Genomic DNA, 20,318 nt, shown 5'->3' on the forward strand with positions numbered 1-20,318 from the left:
GAGAGTTGTATAATCATTCCCCTCACTTGTCTCTGAGTATCTCCCACCAGTGGTAAGGAGAGGGGAGGGGGTTGTCAATGGTTGTGGCAAACTTGGCACTGAGCCAAATCACTGACCACTTGCTCTGGCTTAGAATCCCTGACTGCTGACAGTGATATAACCCACCACCTCCTCCCTCCAGTCATCCCCTTCCCCATTTCTTTCCTGTCAGTGGAGTAGGTGTGTGTGTGTGAGAGAGAGAGAGAGCAAGTTTGCATTTGCACATGTATGCTTGTGAGTATGTGTAGTATGAAAATAGTGTAATGTGAAGAGACATATGATTAATTTGAACAGTGCAGTCAACATCCTGTTTCTTAAATTAACACCAATGTTTAACAAACTAAAATTAGTAAAAAGAAAATCAGTACAATAATACCAATAGCCTAAGCTGCACATCAGGTTCAGTCAAATTATACAACACTATCTGGGATCCAGCAATTAACCCGGAGAGCGCGATGAGCCACGATCGTGGCTTTCCCGGTAAAGTGCGATGGGCCACGATCGTGGCTCTGTTTACATAAGGTCCGACATCGTACGGCTATGCTCGGCAGCCTTCGTAAAACTGCCTCGTTCTGGTGTTACTGCCTCCCTGCTTGTGTTTGCACAAACTTTGGCCGAGTTTATAAGTCCAGATCTTCGTATTTTTTGTAAACAATGAGTGACACTGAAGTTGACAAAGCTCAGGAAATGTGTGACCTTGTCACTAGTGATGATTCATTTGCTGACAGGGATTCTGGTGAAAACGGCTTTGTTATTTTGACACTTGGGCATGCTGGCTTGCTTGTTGTTCATTCAGTTTTGTGTCTCCAGCCACAAAAACTGGGGGGTGGGTGATGGGGGTGGGGAGGGGTGGTAAAGTGGGTTAGGCATGGGTCTATTGTGATTTCTTGACCAAATCAAGCTAGAAAACTGGAAATTATTTTGATTTAAAGCATTCTTGCTGCTTTTGAAAGCAACATGAGCTAAAAGAAAACATTTATTTCTGTTTTTGCCTGTGATTGCATAAAGTATTGTAGATGTGCGCGTGCGTGGCGTCGGTGGGTGTGTCTCAAACAAATAATACAGTGCTTATAATTTCATTGTTTCAGTTATATTCATTTCATGATTCTGCAGCCAGAACATTTTCTGCACAGTTTAATGCCAATTTTGATATTTTGACTCTATAAAAGATGTGAAAATACCTATAAACATTGTGGTTGACGTTTTTGGAAAACAAGTTTGCAAAATTTGTTGTTTATATCCTGTGGAATATCTCCAACTACTTACAAGGTACAGCCTTTTTCTTACTTTTATCTGATTCTTCATTCACTCTACTTTCCAAAAATGTATAGGTTTACCTATTTATTCTTACTGATAAGCATACAAATGCCCCAAATCAGAGCACAGGTAGCGGAGGCAAACTATCCCTTTGTTTTAAGCATGATTTCTGGAAGTATGTTTTATTATATCCAGCAATTTGAGGGTTAAGAGTATAATGTGTGTGTGTGTGTGTTCATGTAACCCATGATATGCTGTGCATCTCGACTGCATGAAACAGGAAACAAAGGGATAATTCATGAAATGATAAAATGCAAAATACCATGCACATATTGTGAATGAAATATTCACTTTGATATATAGATATATATATATATATATATATATATAAGACATGCATTCTCACATACACACACTAATAAAGGTGAGTACACAAAATATATATCAAAGAATAAGATACTAAGTGTGTTGTGCATATTAACAATAAAATATTCAATATTTAGTAATCATATATACCTAAGACGTTTAGTAATACATTCATCTCAATTATGAAATGTAGTACCCTGAAGTGGAAATATTTGAGTAAATAATCGCATGCAACAAAGACACATAAGTTGAACAGTACTTGTAGATGGTGAAGCTCTTGTCAGCAACTGGAAAGGACAGACCCCCAAAACTTCAGCCTCAGTTGTCAAAGCATAAGTTGTTGCTGCAATTTGAGTTATTGTGTGAAAGGTAAATGCAGCCAAATAGTTCAGTGCAGTGAATTTTGTGTTGCTGTTGAATGAATACTTACCTGTTAGTATGCCATTTTATAATTCTGTTATCACAGTGTTTTCCTCCCGCTCAAAACACACCGAAATTGACAAAATCCTAAACATATACTAAACTGAGAGCTCTGTTTTAGTTGTATGTTTTAAATTGAATATAACATTTGTTCTTTCTTATGAGCTGATCTGTGTATTTAACATGTTGCAGAAAGGGCTGCTCATGGCAGGGCATGCAAGACCTATTCAGTGATCCAAAAAGGCCAGTATGAACAGCTCAGGTAGCGAGCAGCATGTTATTGCTGATGCCAGGAAACCTGTGAGATTTTTTGGTGTGCATTTTCTCTCTTGTGAATTGAATGCCATTTTGTGGAGAAATAAAGATGCATCATCCACCTTTTATTTCTTATTTATTGTGGTTCTTCAACAATGAAATGCATGACTGGGTTCATGGATGGAAGAAAGAGCTAGAGAGCTGAAAGAAAACAGATTCATATATCTGTCATTTTTGCTAGCAACTTAAGTAATATTTGCTCCCTCCTGGGAACCTTTGTTGTAGAATGCCCCATCAACCTACCCATTCTGTATAATGCTCTCAAGCTGTATTTGTTTAAAAATTTGCAGTAATTTTGCAGAAGCTGATCAGCCAAGACCACTGGTAACTTATTGTGGCTGTAACTAAATATTTTTTTCAAAAACAAAAATTTTGAAGAAGTCTCATCCACAACGTGCACCCTTATTTATGAGAAAATCGGGTATCATTCCTTTTCTGCCAACTTTATATGGAAGTTTTAAGGCTGATTTTAATTTATTTTGAAAGCTGACATTTCACTTAATACACACACAAAATTTCCTGGTCCTACTTGTGACAGTTACTGAAATATTCATCTTTGCAGCATGCTACCCCAATAAACAGTCTTTTTTCCGCTGGTCAAATTGAAGATTTTTCAAAGTTTGGGACTCTGATACTTAAAATTCAATTAATTATCCTGCCTGAAAAAAATTCAGTGCACTTTTTGTGATGCATTCTGCAAGATATTTTATTATGAAATGCAGCTGTCTATTCTTTTCAGTGCTGTAGACCTTCAAAGTTGCTATTCTGTGCAGATTGACATGTCTTGATTTTCTATTTCCCCCTACTTTGACAGGCATATTTTCCTATTTCTTTCCTGCTGAAGTGTTATTTTTTTCTTGTGCAATATGCCATTATCATATGGTTTTTAGAAGTATATGAGTTTTCATTACAGTACCCTCATGGACAGTACAGTATGACTGTGAAAATGTGAAAATATTAAGTACTAACAGCATGTACGCATCATCACATCTTTAAAATGGAATATCTTCAGAACCAATCAAGATATTCACTTACTCTTTTTTTTGTTTTTCTTATATTGTCATGTTGTTTGCCAAAAATCACATTTCAGTCATTGTAATGAATATTTAAATTTTCACTGCCGCCACCTAGAGATAGATAGGGGCAGCATTGACTTGTGTCTGTGTATGGGGTTTTATGTGTATGACTTTTTCCTCACAATTTAAATAGATAGATAGAGGCAATATTGACCTGTTCCTTCAAGGAGGTTGTTACGTGTTTGATTGTTGGTACCTACCATTTGAATATATGAATAAATTGGGGCATCATTGATTTGTTTCTATGAGTATGGTTTTATTTGTATGACTGTTATTACCTCACCTTTTAAGTCAATAAATAAACAGGGGCGGCATTAATATGGAACCAAAACAAAACAGACACAGACAAAAGTGATTGAAAATAATGCAGAACTGTTGTGTGTGCATTCTGGTGTCATCAAGGGGTGAATTGTTTTGCACTGATATTGTGTTGTCTGTGTGAAAAGAGTGACCGAGAATAGTAATGACAATGTTCGTTTTGTGTTCCTCAGGTCCACAGAAGACTGTTTCAATCCTCGAGCCGCTCAGCCCAGATACCTGTCCCATTCTCTGATAGACCTGTTGAGCCAGGTAGGTAGAGTTCCTGTCCTTTTATAATTAAAAAAAAATGTTTTTATTGATATCCAAATATATAATGGAAGCACATAACTAAAATTGTAGCATATCTCCAAACTTCTTTATAGATGTCAAGCAAAATAGTGTGTTGATATATTAATATATATATATATAATATATATAGATATATTAATAACACGTGATCAAAATAAACATTTGATTTGATTTGGGAATATGTGTTTTACACAAGGATTTGAAAAAATCACAACTTCATTCTACTGTATTTGTTTAGATTTGTCAAACCAGGTTGACAATCCCACTTTTTGTCAGATATGTGTGGTGAGCTGGGTGACAACAAGCGACAGTGACAGATGATAAATGATGCCGTAGTGACCAGCAGTGTGTGTTGCACTGTGTTTTTGCAGATCTCTCCGTCGTTCAAGAGGAACTTTGCAATGCTGCTGAAGCGTCGGGGCCAGAAGCACCCCTTTGAGCGGGTGCCTACCCCATACCAGGTGTATAGCTGGCTGGCCCCACAGCCTGACCACCAGGTGGACTACATCAGGGCTGAGGATGGTAAGTGGGGTTGGGGGGTAAGATTATGGATTTTGGAATTGGTGGTGGGGTTCGTTTTTTAGTTTGTCTTTTCACTATGAGTGATATTAGACTAGGGTAGCGGGAAATAAATCGAGGGAGGGGATATGTCACTGTATACATATGTGAGTATGCACATGTGTGTGTGTGTGTGTGTGTTAGATAATGAGAAAAAATGTGTGAACTTTTGTTGTTTTTTTATGATATAAATGTAACATTTTTGTAACAATAAACTAGCTACTATAACAGTGAACCAAATGAAAAACTAACTAGTATAACAGTGGCAGGGTGTGTGTGTGTTTTGTGGAGTAGAGGGAACTGTATCCATACTGAAGATTGTGAGAGTGTGTGTGAGGAGGTATGGAAATGGAATAGGTTGGAATGATGTATTCACAATCAGGCCACAGCCCAGAGTGAAGGGGGTATACGTAGACATAATACAACTCAACGAAAATACATAAATAAATAAGAATTAATATTGACAACAAAGCGTATTTTGTATCCGTTTTAATTTATAGACAACAAAAAGTACATTATAACTGTTTTACAAAGTAACAATTTCTCTTAATTTGAATGCCTCATATAAGAATACCGAAAAATTATGTGTCATTGATATTGCTGGACAACATTAACAAATTCAACTTGAACAGAGAGGGATGCTTGTAGTACTCAGGTTTTATAAACATTTGACGTATATGCTTTAGTGCTGGGCAGCAGAGAACGAAGTGCACCTTGTTTTCTGGGCTTCATGACATAAAGGACAGACTAAATCAATTGCACAAAATCTTCTGTATCTAAAGTGAGTCACTGTCAGTTCTGATATACCTAGTCTAAATCTCGTCGTCACACATTTCAAATGCCTGTCTATATCTAGCAACAGGTAAGGTTTCAAATCAGGTTTATTGTAGAATGTTCTATACATACCAAATCTATTACATGTGCAAATGACTATACCATGATTGCCATCTTCAATTAATAAGCCTTTGGTGAAAAACATATATAAAGCCATTCACACTACCAACACCCTGTTCCATCCACACAAAGCCAAATCCATATTCGAACAAACAAACGTACAAAGACAAACCTTCATTACCCAGTTATTCTTTCCCTTTCTATCTAAATCATGTAATATTTTATAGGCTTTTTATGGTATTCTATTATCCCCCATTTGCAAAGTTTAAGCCAATATCAAAATACAGTTCACAGCAGAGTTTACATATATTGGATATCGATTTGTTTCGCCTTAGACTAGATCATTCGGTGTTCGCATATCTACTGCTAAAAATTTCTTCAAAGCCAATTAATGGACAGATTCACGATGTAAAACAGCAGTATCTAGTCCCCATATCTCAGATCCATTTTGTACAATTGGTTGTATTTGACAATCAAACAGCTTAATAAACAAGTGGAATGAATTATTGTTTAGAGCATTGAACCTTTTCATTACACAGATCAAAGCATTTTTTGTTTTATTGCTAGTTCCTTGCATGCAGAAACAAAATTCAAACGGGTAGAAAACAGAATTCCTAAATACTTATAGACGTTAACAACAGGCATTGCATCACCATCTTAAAACCATCGTTCTCTTACACTTAAATATCCACCCTTCCGAAATACAATAATATTGCTTTTAGACATATTTACTTTTAACTGTAGAGATGTAGCTGCACACTGTAGACTATTCAACTGTGTTTGTAAACCTGCAACAGTCTCTGAAATCAAAACAATATCATCAGCCAACAAAAGAATAAACAATTCAGATGCATAAAGTTAAAACATGGCACCATGCCTTCCATTATTACTTATTTCTGTTGCTAGTTCATTTATAAACAAAGAAAAAATGAATTGGGCTGCATACATCACCTTGTTTGACTCCAGACGTACATGAAACATAATCTGTCAATCTGGCACCACACCGTACCCTAGCTTTGACAACATCATACATACTTCTAACACATCTATACAATTTACCTGTTATACCATTTTTTAAGAGAACTGGCTAGAGAAGATTTCTGTTTATCAAATCAAAAGCCTTTTCAAAGTCTGTAAATGCTACATATAGTTTACGATTGTGTGAAAACTGTTTTTGTACTGTGGCTAACAAAGTGAACATGTGATCGACTGTAGAGTATCCCCTTTAAAACTCAGCTTGACAGTCACCTGTGATATCATTTTCTTCCACCCACTCCTGTAACCTGTTATTAATGATCATTCCGAATAGTTTACTGCTTACATCAGTTAAATCAATGCCTCTGTGATTATTTGGGTCACCTTTCTTAAAGATTGGTTGAACCACAGACTCAGTCCAATAATATGGAAATATGCCATGATCAAAAAGTTTATTAAACATTTTAGAGAAAAAATGCACTACCTGGTCATTCAGTTCTGAAATAATTCAGCAGTTATGCCATCAGGACCAGCTGCCTTTCTACTTATTAATTTTCTAAAAGCAAGTAATATTTCCTCTTTAGAGATAGGGCAATTCATATAGTCCTCTGACTCAACATCAGGCCTGTCGTTGTATAAAACACTATCAACATCATGTTCTAACAAAGCTTGAAAATGCTGAAACCACATGTCAACCAAAATGTTATTCCTATGTTGTTTTCTTTTAAACAACACCCCATGAACAGCATCCCAAAATTCATTTTGACTATCAACTGTCATTGTAAGTTTATTTAACATAGATGTATTATAATGTTTCAAGGTTCGTAGGGTCCTTTCAAGTCCTTTTAAGTCCTTAGGAATTGGATTTTGGTCAAAAGGCCTTTTAAGTGCTTTGATTCAGCAAGTTGGTCCTTTTAACTCATCAGGAGGTCCTTTTAATTTTTGAAAGGTACTGTTAAGTCCTGTTTTATGAAGAGAAAGAGACTTGAGAACGAAACTGAAACACCTTCGACACCAAAACCGCAAGTTGCAAAGCGCGTTGAAAGATGCCGACGCGATCGTCTGAAACTCAGTACTTACTGTAGGAGGATACAGCCTATAGGCCTAGGCCCTAACAGTAGTGCGCTTTCTGCTCGGTGGCAGACGCGAAGCGTGGTACAGTGGCTGTGAGTCACGCCTGCTGCTGCTGCTTTGCTTAGGCCTAGCCTACAGTGACATGAATTGCAAAGACTAAATACGACAGTCAAATGGGATTAGCTGTTCTTCCGTTTATGAGAGGTAAGTGTCTGCTGTTCTGCATGTCAAATAGATTGGGGTGTACTGTAAAGTCATGTCGGCAAAGGTCCTTTTAAACTGATTTGAGGTCCTTATAAAGTCCTTTAAAGGTCCTTTTTTGGCTTCATGCCCACCTCCTGGGAACCCTGTGTTTCTTCTTTCTCTTAAGTAGTTACGTTTACAAATTAGATATTCATTACTATTTACTATCTTCGATTGTTGAAGTACAATGATATTTACGTAACAGTCTTCTCGTTTTTCTTTTAGCAAGAGCACATTCCTGATCAAACCAGTTATTTGTCTTCCTATCAATATTGAAAGATGCACGTTTCTTCATGCAGTCTGCACTTTCTCTAATACAATCATTAAACATTCTAATAGCTTTATTAACATCAGTATCAATTAAACAAATTGCCGTGTCTATTTTCATACTCATGTCTTCACTACATAAAGTGGAAGTATATAAATGGGCATATTCATCATTCCATACAATTCTGTGTGCAGCATAATAGCACATCATTAACAGCACACTGGTTTTCATTTGGAAAAACAACTTGCATTGTCACTGGTAAATGGTCAGAGTCAATTTGTTCAATGACACATAATTCACATTAGTCATGCAACGTTGTAAAAAGTTCATTTGATAAGATAAAATAATAACACTGCTTTCTAAATCAGATACATGTGCATAACGAGTGAGGAGGTATGGTTGGGGGATAAGTGGATGTCGGTGGGGTTGGTTAGAGGGGAGGGGAGGGTTGTGTTTATTGGAGGGGGGGGGGGGGGGGGGGGGTTGACAGGGCAGGTATGAGATTTTTCCGACTTCAGTCGGATTTCCGACCGAAAACTGGTTCCAGAGGCCATTTTTTAGATTCGCGTAAATCCGTTGAGAAAATGGGGGGGTGGGGGTGAGGTTTTTTCCGACTAACAAATGTTGCGCAAACGTTGTCCGACCAATCGACAAGACAGACCCACAGCGTTTGCTAAAATACCCCATGTTTGGATAAGTAAACCAATTGAGAATAAGTGTTCCGTTGCTTCTCTGTCATCATTCAGCTTATCCGTATTCGGTTGGGATTATAAAACTTTCACTCGTGGGCTTCACGACTTGCAAAGGTACCTGATTTCGTCGATCGTCTTCAGTCATTGATAAAAAATTAGAAAACTCACAAAGGATAAGAAGATTTTTGGAGCAGAGATCAATAAAGGAGTGAAAAATAAGTGGAACTGGGCCTGGCAAGATGAGATCGTGAAAACAGAAGTGAAGAACAAAAAAAAAAAAACTTTACGGGCAGGCGACACCATTCACAAAATCGACGCCGTGGGTGAGGCCAAGTGCGATTGGTGTCAGATCTGTTTTCAGATTTACATTAAAAACGAAGCGTCCGTTTTCTGGAAGAAAAGAAAAAGAAAAGCCGATGGGCCGTCAGTTCTATATCGTATACCGACTGGATGATCTGTCAAAAATGAAAACTGAATGCTTTTTCGAAAGCGTCGTTTGTTGACCCCATGAGAGGCAATCCAGTGACTTGTCAGAGCACCAAAATCAAAGTCAGAAAGTTTCCTAACAGTCAATTGCAGTTGTCAAAATGCTGATAACGATCCCTATGTGGCACGCATTGATATCACTGTGAAAAGCACGGTGCCGCTCATGTGCACACATGCACACACATGCGATCCATCACTGACACACATGCACAGACATGCGAGCGAGCGCACACACACACGCACACACACACATACACACACACACACACACACACACGCACGTGAGCGCGCAAACTTGCACACACGCACAGATACACGTAAATGCCGGTGCACGCAATATCCATCCCTGTCAAGCCACAAGGGCCATGGGTACATTTGCTTCACCCTCTGTTCATTCAGCAAAAACTTTGTAGCAATTGACGTTAGTGCTTTTTCTGACACAGTTGAGGCTGCGGTACTGACAGTTCATCAGTGGCGTGCGCGCACGTGCGCACACACACACTCTCTCTCTCTCTCTCTCTCTTCCTCTCTCTCTCTCTCTCTCTCTCTCTTCCTCTCTCTCTCTTCCTCTCTTTAAAAAAAAAAAAAATCACATGAATGCATTCACATATACACATACTCTGTTTTTTTATTTTATCTCTCTCTCCTTCACACTTGCACATGTGCACACATATAACCGCTCACACAGAGCTTAATAATATGCACATGCGCGTGCACACTCACACACACTCATCTCTCTTTCTCGCACACACACACACAAACACACAGAATTGTATTCAAAGCAATGCACATATATATGCACTCATACAAACTTGCACTTTTTCCTCCCACCTTCCCCCTGATCTGCCTCTTTGTCTGCCCTTCTCTCCCTCTTTCTGTCTCTCCCTCTTTCTCTCTTTCTTGAATACACACACAGAGTTGTATTGAACACACGCACACGCGCGCAGAGAGAGAGAGATCTATTGAATTTGAAAGCAATGCATGCACATGCACAAATACAATTTGCATTCTTTACTCCCACCTTCTCCGCTCTCTTTCTCTCTGTCTGCCTCCCTCCCTCTCTTTCTCTCTTGTTTACACACAGTTGAATTGAAACCGCACGTACACACATGCGTGTGCGCACTCATGCTCGCTTTCTGTCTGTCTCTCTTTCTCCCTCACTCACAGAGTTTAGTTGAACACACACACAAACACAGTCCATTCTGGGGAACTCTCAGCGATCCGCGATTTTCAGGGAAGAGCAGTTGATTTCAGAGGGGGGAAAGTCACTCTCCAACCTTGCCCCCCTCCTGCAGACTTCACTTTCATGATTTGCTGAGGTACCCCTACCCTCTCTCTTGAGTCTGCTGCCAGTGGTGACAGAAGGCAAGGGGGGGGGGGGAGGTTTATAAAACCACTGTCAATGACTGTGGCAACTTTGGCATTGAGCCAAGCCATGACCACTATTCTAGCTGAGAATCCTGAACTGCTGAAAGTGATATAACCAGTAACAGACTCACTCCCTCCTCCCTCCAGTCATTCCACTTCCCCCATTCTTTCCTCAACCAACACACATGTCTATCAGTGGAACAGAGACTACAGCTTAAGAGACCAGATGGTCAGTTGTATTGGTACAGTGCAAACTTGTGTGCTGAGAACATTTTCCTTGAGAACAACACTCACACACACACACGCACACACAAGAGAGGCCCCACAAACCTCTTAAAAATCACTAATTTTGTTTTCAGCCATGGGCTTTGCCATCCTGGACCCTGGCCAATTTTCAGAGAAAACTCTCCAGGACAGTTCCCCAGCCTCTCTCTCTCTCTCTCTCTCTCTCTCTCTCTCTCTCTCTCTCTCTCTCTCTCTCTCTCTCTCTCTCTCACACACACACACACACACACACACACACACACACACACACACACACACACACACACACTCACTCACTCACTCACTCACTCACATAAAGAGTTTAACTCACACAGAGTTGAATTTAAAGTAGTTTACATACATGCACACACACAAACTTTAACTCTTTCCTCCCATGTCCCACCCGACCCTCGTTCTCAATCTCTTAGTCCATCTGTCTGTCTGTCTTTCATTCTCACATACAGAGAGTTGCATTGAAAACACACACACACACACACACACACACACACACACACACACACACACACACACACACACACACACACACGAGACAAGATTTTGAAAATCATGTCCCCAAGGCTGACTTTTACAGGTTTGAAAGCAAAAACACTTCAGATTAGGAAGAATTGGACTGATTTTTTGTCTGCTGTGGGTTGGAATACCTCAGCAGCACTGGTGGCCCGCAAGTGCAGATTTTATGGTTTGAAACTGAGAAAAACCTTCAGCTTCAGGGAGCATTGCCCCATGGACCCCCACTGGGGGCCTTCTGCGGCCCCCAGACCCCCACCTTTCAGACTCCATCACAATTTCCCAGTCTCATGCCTGCAGGGGGGAGAGGGTTTGAAGGGTGTGTGTACAATAGTTCGGCGTCAGTGTGGGTGTTCAGTGTGGGGAGAACATGTGTCACTCCCAGCATGCACCCCATGTTTGAAAACTGAAATACAGAAACTGTGGATGAAGAAAATGTACAGTTTAATCTATTCTCCACAGCCTTTTCCACACGGCTGGGCTACGAGGAACACATACCCGGGCAGACACGGGACTGGAACGAGGAGATCCAGACGACGCGTGAGATGCCCCACACCAACCTGCCAGAGCGGCTGATCAGGGAGAGGGCCATCTTCAAGGTGAGCGACAGAGCCTCAGGGGGTTGCTCGGAGTATGTGGATAGTTTTAGGATCAGTTTCAAGGAGACAGGGTTCATAGACAGCCATAAAAATCTAGAAAAATCTTCGGGAAAAGAGAGGACCATTACCAGCTCTGAAAGTCTTGAAAAAAAAAATGAAAAAAGAAAAAAACTTTGTCCTCCAGGGTCTGGAAAAGTCTTGGAATTCAATAAAATCATTAACCAGTATCTGTCAACAAAGCGGTTAATACATTGGAAAAATAGATAAATAATTTTTTATATATTTTTTTTAATTTTAAAGTTTTGAAAATGGAACTTTATTTTCGGGATATACATCAGTCTCTTTGTCAGTCATATGGTAGGTGATTTTTTTTATATTCTATTTGACTCTGGTGTGGAAAATCTTCAGACTGGTCTGGAAAGACGTCTGGAAAAAGTGTGGAATTTTGTTGGTCACATCTATGGGGACCCTGAAGGAGGCTTTACACTGTGTAGACTGATCCATGTGTGCTACACCAATCTGCTTAAGAAAATAAAGAACATAAATAGACATTTTTAAAAGTTATTAAAAAAGAAAAAAGAAGCAGATAGATGCAAGATGGTCAGCTTACTCTTTCCTTTCAGAGTTCATCTGGAACACCCTTCTGTCAAGCTTGAGACACTCCACTCTGCCACAACCACTTTCAGATCTTCTCTGAAGACCCATGTGATTTTCAAGCCATGCTGTGAATGTTTAGTGTACCAGGTTAACTTGATCATGCATCCCTTCCTTTGGCACCACAATGAACTTTTCCACACTACACCTGTGAGGAAGATCTGGAGAAGCGGCTGCATTGCCTGTTACAGCCAATCAGTCTGAAGTTGTCTGTTTCTTGTTTATGGATGTACATGAAGTCTGTCAGACTGAACTGTATTTTGACAAAAGTTGATGAATATGCCTCTGGTGTACTGGAACAGGCTGTGACACATCTTTTTGTGAACTGCAACTCTCATATTCACTCCTATTGATTAGTGGGCTTTTACCTGTACAGCTTTTCTTTGTTGTGGTTTTTTTGTTTGGCTTTTTTTTTAGCCTGCTGTTTATACAGCCATACTGGTGAATTCATGGGAATGTGACAGAGAAGTGACTGTATGTGCATGTGTGTGTGTGCAGGTTCACAGTGACTTTGTGGCGGCAGCGACACGGGGAGCCATGGCCGTCATTGATGGTAACGTCATGGCCATCAACCCGGGAGAGGATTCAAAGTCAGTGTTTCAAGACAGCTTTTTTTTTTCTTTTCTTTCTTTTTTTTAAGATTAGTGTTTTTAAATGCGATGCTGCTGCTCTGGTGATGAGCTGTCCCCAGGGAGAGCAGTTGGAATTTCATATTGAGGAATATGTTGTGTCAAAATGTAATACAATGCAAAACAGTTGAACATGATACTTAGTTGCGTCAGAAAGTAGTACAATGCAAAAGAAATGAATATAATACTGAAATGGTTGGTTTTAACAGATTGTGCAGAAGATTATATAGTTTCTTTTTCAAATGGTTTTGAATCTAAGGAAAGAGCAAAGCGGTTGACAAGGGTGATAAAATATCGGTGCTTTTGTGAGGTCATAGTGTTGGTATTTTGTTGCTTTCAGGATGCAGATGTTCATCTGGAACAACATCTTCTTCAGCCTGGGCTTTGATGTGAAGGACCACTACAAGGACTTTGGTGGGGATGCTGCTGCTTATGCTGCCCCTGTGAGTGGACGGTTCGAATCTTGCTGGGGTTCTGAGTGAACAGAATATACTGCTATAGGCTGTCAGTGCCTTTCTTGTAATTTTCTGGCATTCATGACACTGTTGTTCATACATGGAATAAGTTTGCGGTGTGTTTGTTGGGAACAACATGTTGGTCAGGAAACAGTTATGATGGAAGTGTTAAAAAACGGTTATGAACAGTGTGGTGTGAAATGATTAGAACAAGGTGTTAGCAAACAGTTATGAACAACATTTTTTGTTGTCGTTGTTAGAAACATTTATGAACAAAGTGTTTGTTGGGGAACAGTTATGAACAAATTGTTGGTCAGGAAATAGTTATGATTAAAGTGTTGGTTTTGTAAAGAAAGGTATTTGTTATACATTATTATAATTACTGTTTTAGAATATTTTGTCAGAAAAACAAGCAAGGCTTTTGTATAATGCCTTCAGTTTCCACTCAGATGATAGATTTCTGCTGAGATGATAGATATTTTACCCTTTGGCTTTATGGTCTTCAAAAAGAACGATCTTACTGATTTTCTAGTTGAGACTGACAGAGGGGTGTGTTTTGCTGTTGGCAGGGCAACGACCTTCAGGGCGTAAAGGCATATTTTAACCTGGACCCTAAGGGCCTGTTCACACTGGGCACAGTGGTCGTCGACTACAGGGGTTACCGTGTCACTGCCCAGTCTATCATTCCAGGTTTGCCAACCAGTCTGTTGATACCTTAAGTTGTGTACGATGGGTTAGTGAGTGTGAGGGAGAGTGTTGAAAATAAGCTGCATATCTCCATGTATAATGAATCAAAGCGTATGTGTGCGTGCAGATTTTGGGTTGATTGTATACTGCATTTCTGTGTTTTATTCGTGGAAGTGTGTTTGTGCATGTGTGTCTGCATGGTTGCATCTGTGCATGAACATGTGTATATGAGATAGTGTTCACCCATTATTTATTCAAGTCATAAAAACTGCATTTGTATCTGATATACATGTGACATTCTCTAACACCTGAAAGTGATTCACATCAATATAAAACAAAAGAGGATAAGAGATTTGTGTCTTTATATCTGTGTGTGTGAATGAGTTTGAGTGTATGAATGTGTTTGAATGTGAATCACTTATTGATACATGCATTTTTGTGGCAGAAGTTGTGTCAAAGCTACAGAAGTAAAACATTTTAGTGGAAACAGAAACTGGTCTGTTTCTATGAGAGATGACGGCTCACACCTATCCTGCATGTGTGTGGTTGTTGTCAGGTATTCTGGAGCGAGAGCAGGAGCAGTCAGTGGTGTACGGGTCCATCGACTTTGGCAAGACAGTGGTGACCAACAACAAGTACAAAGAACTGGTACGTCCAGTTTGTGTTTTGTTTGTTTGTTTAACCCCTTAATGGCTGAATGTTGGTGAAATTAAAGTGCAATTACAACTTTTTTGTGTACTTGAAAGGGGTATAATTGAATTTGCTGAACAAAAGTAATGCAATCCCAGGAGGAAGCAGTCCAAATAAAGAATGGTGACTGACATCCTGATAGGAAAGCTCAGTTTTATCACAATGAGGTGACAGCCCTTCACTGACAAGTATACTCATCATTAACAGTTAAGGGGTTAAAAAAAAAAGAATACAATATCTTTCCCTTGGAGCACATGCATTTGTGTACAGTCATATGATTTTTTACTCACTTGTGTAAACAAAGTGAGTCTATGTTTTAACCGGGTGTTCGGTTGTCTGTGTGTGTCCGTGGTAAACTTTAACATTGACATTTTCTCTGCAAATACTTTGTCAATTGACACCAAATTAGGCATAAAAATAGGAAAAATTCAGTTCTTTCCAGCCATCTTGTTTAAAACAATATTGCACCTCTGGGATGGGCACAAAAAAATATAAAGAAGAAGCCTAATTATATGCAAACTGCATTTACTGTTATATTTATATTTTTTGTATTCTCTAAACTTGGCACTTTGATCTGATATTCTGACCCAACAACAAGAGCAGTCATTATGATCATTTTTTGTTCAAATAGGAACTTCTTTTGCTAAGCATGGAAGTTTTATTTATTTTGCAAACGTTTTTGGTGCAGATAGTAAAAAAGGGAAATTACTCTGTAATTAATGCTAGGGGACTTAATTTGCTTTAAACTGATCTTTCTCATCTTAAACATTACATTTTGAAATTATACTCAATACATAAAAAGCTTGGATTTTTTTAAAGTGTATCACAAGTGAGTCTTGAAGGCCTTGCCTCTCTTGTTTTAACATACATGGATGTTCCCAATGGCAGGCAAACAGAGACCTCTTTGTACTCTTAACACAAATACATACATGTGTGTTCACGCTGACAGGGACAGACAGATATGCATGCATACACTCACACACATACACATTCTTTGTTCCTGTATGATGCACACAAGCTCAAAGGCACCAGCTGTCAATAAAATATTTACATACATGGTACAGCATTGTTAAAGGAACTGCTGCATTCAGTGCAGAATTGTGTGTTCTAGGTGTTTGGGTGTTTGAGAGTATGTATATGTGTGTGTATGTCATCACATTTTTGTGTGTGTTCTGTTTATGTGTACTTTGTGTGTGTGTGTTCTGTGTATGTGTACTTTGTGTGTGTGATTATGATCTTCTGTGTGGACGTATCACAGCAAAACTATAGATCCCATGTGTGTCAGCTAACAAAGTGTTGCTTTCTGTCTCACATAGCTCCAGAACACAGCTTCCCAGCTGAAGATCAGACCTCACAAGTAAGCTTCCTTACAGTTTTTGTGTCACTGTGTTGCCTTCTTGTGCTTTCAAATCTCATGATGTCTCAAGCCATGTTGTTTCTGTTCTTTCATCAATGTTTTACTCTGTAGATGTTGAAGTTGTGTGTCTTAAAGGCTTTATAATGATGTCTTTAAAACTATGCTCAGAATGGGTTTTAAACAGTAATGTGTTACTGACTGTGTGATTTTATGAGGAAGTAAAAACAAGTCTTAAGTGTACTGTCTATCTTGAATGATATTAGGTTGTTTAGGTTTATTGGGTGGTTTCTTTTGTTGTTGTTGTTGTTTTTAAGTCATATTGTAAAGACATGTCTCCAGTCAGCTTTAAAGTGAAACAATGGTACATACTTCATTGAAAAGAAAGCCATGTAGGGATGTGCCAAATCTGCTAAGATTTGTCAGTGTTGAGATCATCGTTCACTGTAGATCTCTGTGACTGTTGGATACAAAACCATTCACTTCACTTCCATTTTATCACACAGAAATCGGCTCTAAGTGTAACATTATTTATTGCAGAGTGTTAAACAGCAAGAATGAAGAGATAGAGCTTCTGTCCTCCATTGAGTGCAAGGGCATTGTGGGTAACGATCAGCGACACTACATTCTGGATCTGTTGCGGACGTTCCCCTCTGACGTCAACTTCCTGCCCAGTGAGTTGGGTCTCTGTGTCTGTGGTGCTGTTGTTCCTTCAGATATTGTGGGAACTCATATCTGTTTCTTCTTTTTCTCTAACTTCAGTGCAATAAACAGGTTTATCATTATTTTTCATCTGTTAGATGCCCTGTAAGATCCACCACCCCCTCCTGAATTTGAAAAAAAAAAAAAAATCAAAAGTCCCAGAATAAAGTATGCTCTTGTTTTTTGCCATGGTCAAATGATGATCAGTGCCATGTTGAAAGTTTGTGACATGTTTCAGCCTAGTTCTGAAGTTATAAGTGTCACCAGGTTGATTGTGATTTAGATCTGCTTTTGAATCTTTTTTTTTAGCTTCTTTTTATTCTTTTTGTACTTAATCATGCAATAAAGGATGAAGTGAAATGATGGCACTTTCAGTAAAGCCAGACATGTCTGTCTTATGCAATTAAAAGGTGTTACTGAATGTCTCATTAACATAATGTTGTGTATTTCATTTTTATGGTGAATGGGAATGAACAGAATTGTTGGCATGGACTTGTTTGAGTGAAGGTGTTGGATGTAGTTTTTCTTGCATCATTAACATAATGTTGTGTATTTCATTTTTATGGTGAATGGGAATGAACAGAATTGTTGGCATGGACTTGTTTGAGTGAAGGTGTTGGATGTAGTTTTTCTTGCATTGATAGCTCTCATAAGGCCTGTGTGATTTGACAGGATTTCTGCAGTGAGTGTTTATGTTTTATCATTGGTACATTTCAGTGGAATGGGAGGAATTGAGAAAACAGATTGAGCAATACGATTGGTCTGTTCAGTAGAGGGGGAGGAGTTGAGCAAGAGATGAAGTGATATGATTGGTCTGTATCAGTGGAGGGAGAGGAGTTGAGCAAAGAGATGAAAGATATAATTGATCTCTTTCAGTGGAGGGAGAGGAGTTGAGCAAAGAGATGAAGTGATATGATTGGTCTCTTTCAGTGGAGGGAGAGGAGTTGAGCAAACAGATGAAGTGATATGATTGGTCTCTTTCAGTGGAGGGAGAGGAGTTGAGCAAACAGATGAAGTAATATGATTGGTCTCTTTCAGTGGAGGGAGAGGAGTTGAGCAAACAGATGAAGTGATATGATTGGTCTCTTTCAGTGGAGGGAGAGGAGTTGAGCAAAGAGATGAAGTGATATGATTGGTCTCTTTCAGTGGAGGGAGAGGAGTTGAGCAAACAGATGAAGTAATATGATTGGTCTCTTTCAGTGGAGGGAGAGGAGTTGAGCAAACAGATGAAGTAATATGATTGGTCTCTTTCAGTGGAGGGAGAGGAGCTAAGCAAAGAGATGAAGGAACATGGCTACCCACGAAAACACCGACACAAGTTGCCGTGTTTACGCCAGGAACTCATTGAGGCTTTTGTGGAGTGAGTCCCCTTTAAAGTGTGTGTGTGGGTGTAGGTTGGTGTTGGGGTGTGAGCTGCACGTAGATGTGTGCATGCATATCATGGGTGGGGGTGTGAACTGGGTGTGTCTACTGACTTGAGGAAAGCAACTGGAATCTCACACTGAAATTGTGACAAAAAATGCAAAAACGCAATACACAGGAGACAACACAACACAACATCACACCAACACCACACTACATCACACCACACCACACAGCAAACAACACCACACCACACCGAACCAAACACCACACAAACATCACACCACATCACACATACCACACCGACCCAAACAGCACCACACCAAACCAAACACCACACCGACCCAAACAGCACCACACCAGACAACAAACCACATGAAACATTGTGTCCATGTTGCAGAAATCGCTATGTGACCTTTGTGCGCCATGCTGCCTACCAGTTCCAGCAACTGCAGCTGCTGAAGCAAGCCAAGAACAAAGACAAGGAGGCAGAGCCCACCTCTGACATCAAAATCAAGGTGACTGCTGTGACCCTCTCTTGTACACAGGCTTCATGGGTGGGAATGGAAACCTTATGTACATTGGTGGGAGTGTTTGCATATTATGCAGGTTTTGGTATTGGCATTTTTGGTGATTCTAGAAAAGTGGGAGTACTACTGTATTATGTGGATTTCTGTATTGGCATTTAGGTGATAAGAAAACACACACGCGCGCACACACACACACACACACACACACACTCTCTCTCTCTCTCTCTCTCTCTCTCTCTCTCTCTCACACACACACACGACTCACTGCACACTCTCTCTTTCTCTCTCATGCAAACACACCCATATCCCGTGCCTTCCCCTGCCTACCTCCCCCCCCCACACTAATTCACTCACTCACTCTCTCTCTCTCTCTCTCTCTTTCTCTCACTTGCTTACTAACACACTCCTGTATCTGCCTGTGCCCACCCCTCTGCTCCTTTCCCTACCCCCTCTCTCACACACACCCCAACCATTCACCAAACAAGGACTGATGTTGGTGCAGCCACCCCCAGAGAAGAGTGTGCCTGAGGTGGTAGTTCAGGAGAATGGGGACGGGGACGCCAAGGAGAAGGAGAAGAATGAGGAAGACATGGTCACCGCTGAGGCCAAGAAGATTGTGGAGACCCTCACCGGTACCGACAGTAAGACAGGTAAGTACACACTGCACCCACCATCAGTCTTGTAAGTATACAGTGCACCCACTGTCAGACCTGCAAGTACACAGTGCACCCATTGTCAGACATGTAAGTACACAGTGCACTGACAGTCAGACATGTAAGTACACAGTGCATCCAGTTAGACCTATAAGTACACAGTGCACCCACTGTCGGGCCTGTAAGTACTCAGTGCACTGACAGTAAGACCTATAAGTACACAGTGCACCCACTGTCAGGCCTGTAAGTACTCAGTGCACTGACAGTCAGACCTATAAGTACACAGTGCACTGACGGACCTGTAAGTACAATGTACCCACTGTCATATAAAAAATCTTGCATGTGTAAAAAGACCATATGTTATGGCATCTCTGAGAGTAAGAGGATATCTCTCACCTGCCAAGTGGTGTATTTGCTCTAGCATGTCTAGGAATGAAAAGTACACCTCATGTGTGCAAGGCACACCTTAGGTGTGCACGTTTTCAGTAACAGACAATGAGACTGAAACCCAGCTGTTAACGTTAACTGACTGAAACCCAGGTGTTAGCAAGACTGAAACCCAGAAGTGGAT

At 40.0% G+C, this 20,318-nt stretch overlaps 1 protein-coding gene across 1 annotated transcript in view; it reads left to right on the forward strand.

Moving 5' to 3' along the window:
• LOC143274997 (clustered mitochondria protein homolog) overlaps positions 1-20,318 on the forward strand; it is a 76,504-nt gene that overhangs the window by 21,113 nt on the left and 35,073 nt on the right. The window contains exons 8-19 of the mRNA XM_076579044.1: positions 3,965-4,043; positions 4,454-4,604; positions 11,895-12,031; positions 13,184-13,275; positions 13,655-13,757; positions 14,339-14,459; positions 15,013-15,104; positions 16,463-16,503; positions 17,041-17,174; positions 18,457-18,562; positions 18,965-19,082; positions 19,597-19,744. Coding sequence (XP_076435159.1) covers positions 3,965-4,043; positions 4,454-4,604; positions 11,895-12,031; positions 13,184-13,275; positions 13,655-13,757; positions 14,339-14,459; positions 15,013-15,104; positions 16,463-16,503; positions 17,041-17,174; positions 18,457-18,562; positions 18,965-19,082; positions 19,597-19,744 — 1,322 coding nt within the window. The remainder of the gene's footprint in view (positions 1-3,964; positions 4,044-4,453; positions 4,605-11,894; positions 12,032-13,183; positions 13,276-13,654; positions 13,758-14,338; positions 14,460-15,012; positions 15,105-16,462; positions 16,504-17,040; positions 17,175-18,456; positions 18,563-18,964; positions 19,083-19,596; positions 19,745-20,318) is intronic.

The sequence above is a fragment of the Babylonia areolata genome, chromosome 29 (assembly GCF_041734735.1).
Source record: "Babylonia areolata isolate BAREFJ2019XMU chromosome 29, ASM4173473v1, whole genome shotgun sequence".
NCBI classification, from domain to species: Eukaryota; Metazoa; Mollusca; class Gastropoda; order Neogastropoda; family Buccinidae; genus Babylonia; species Babylonia areolata.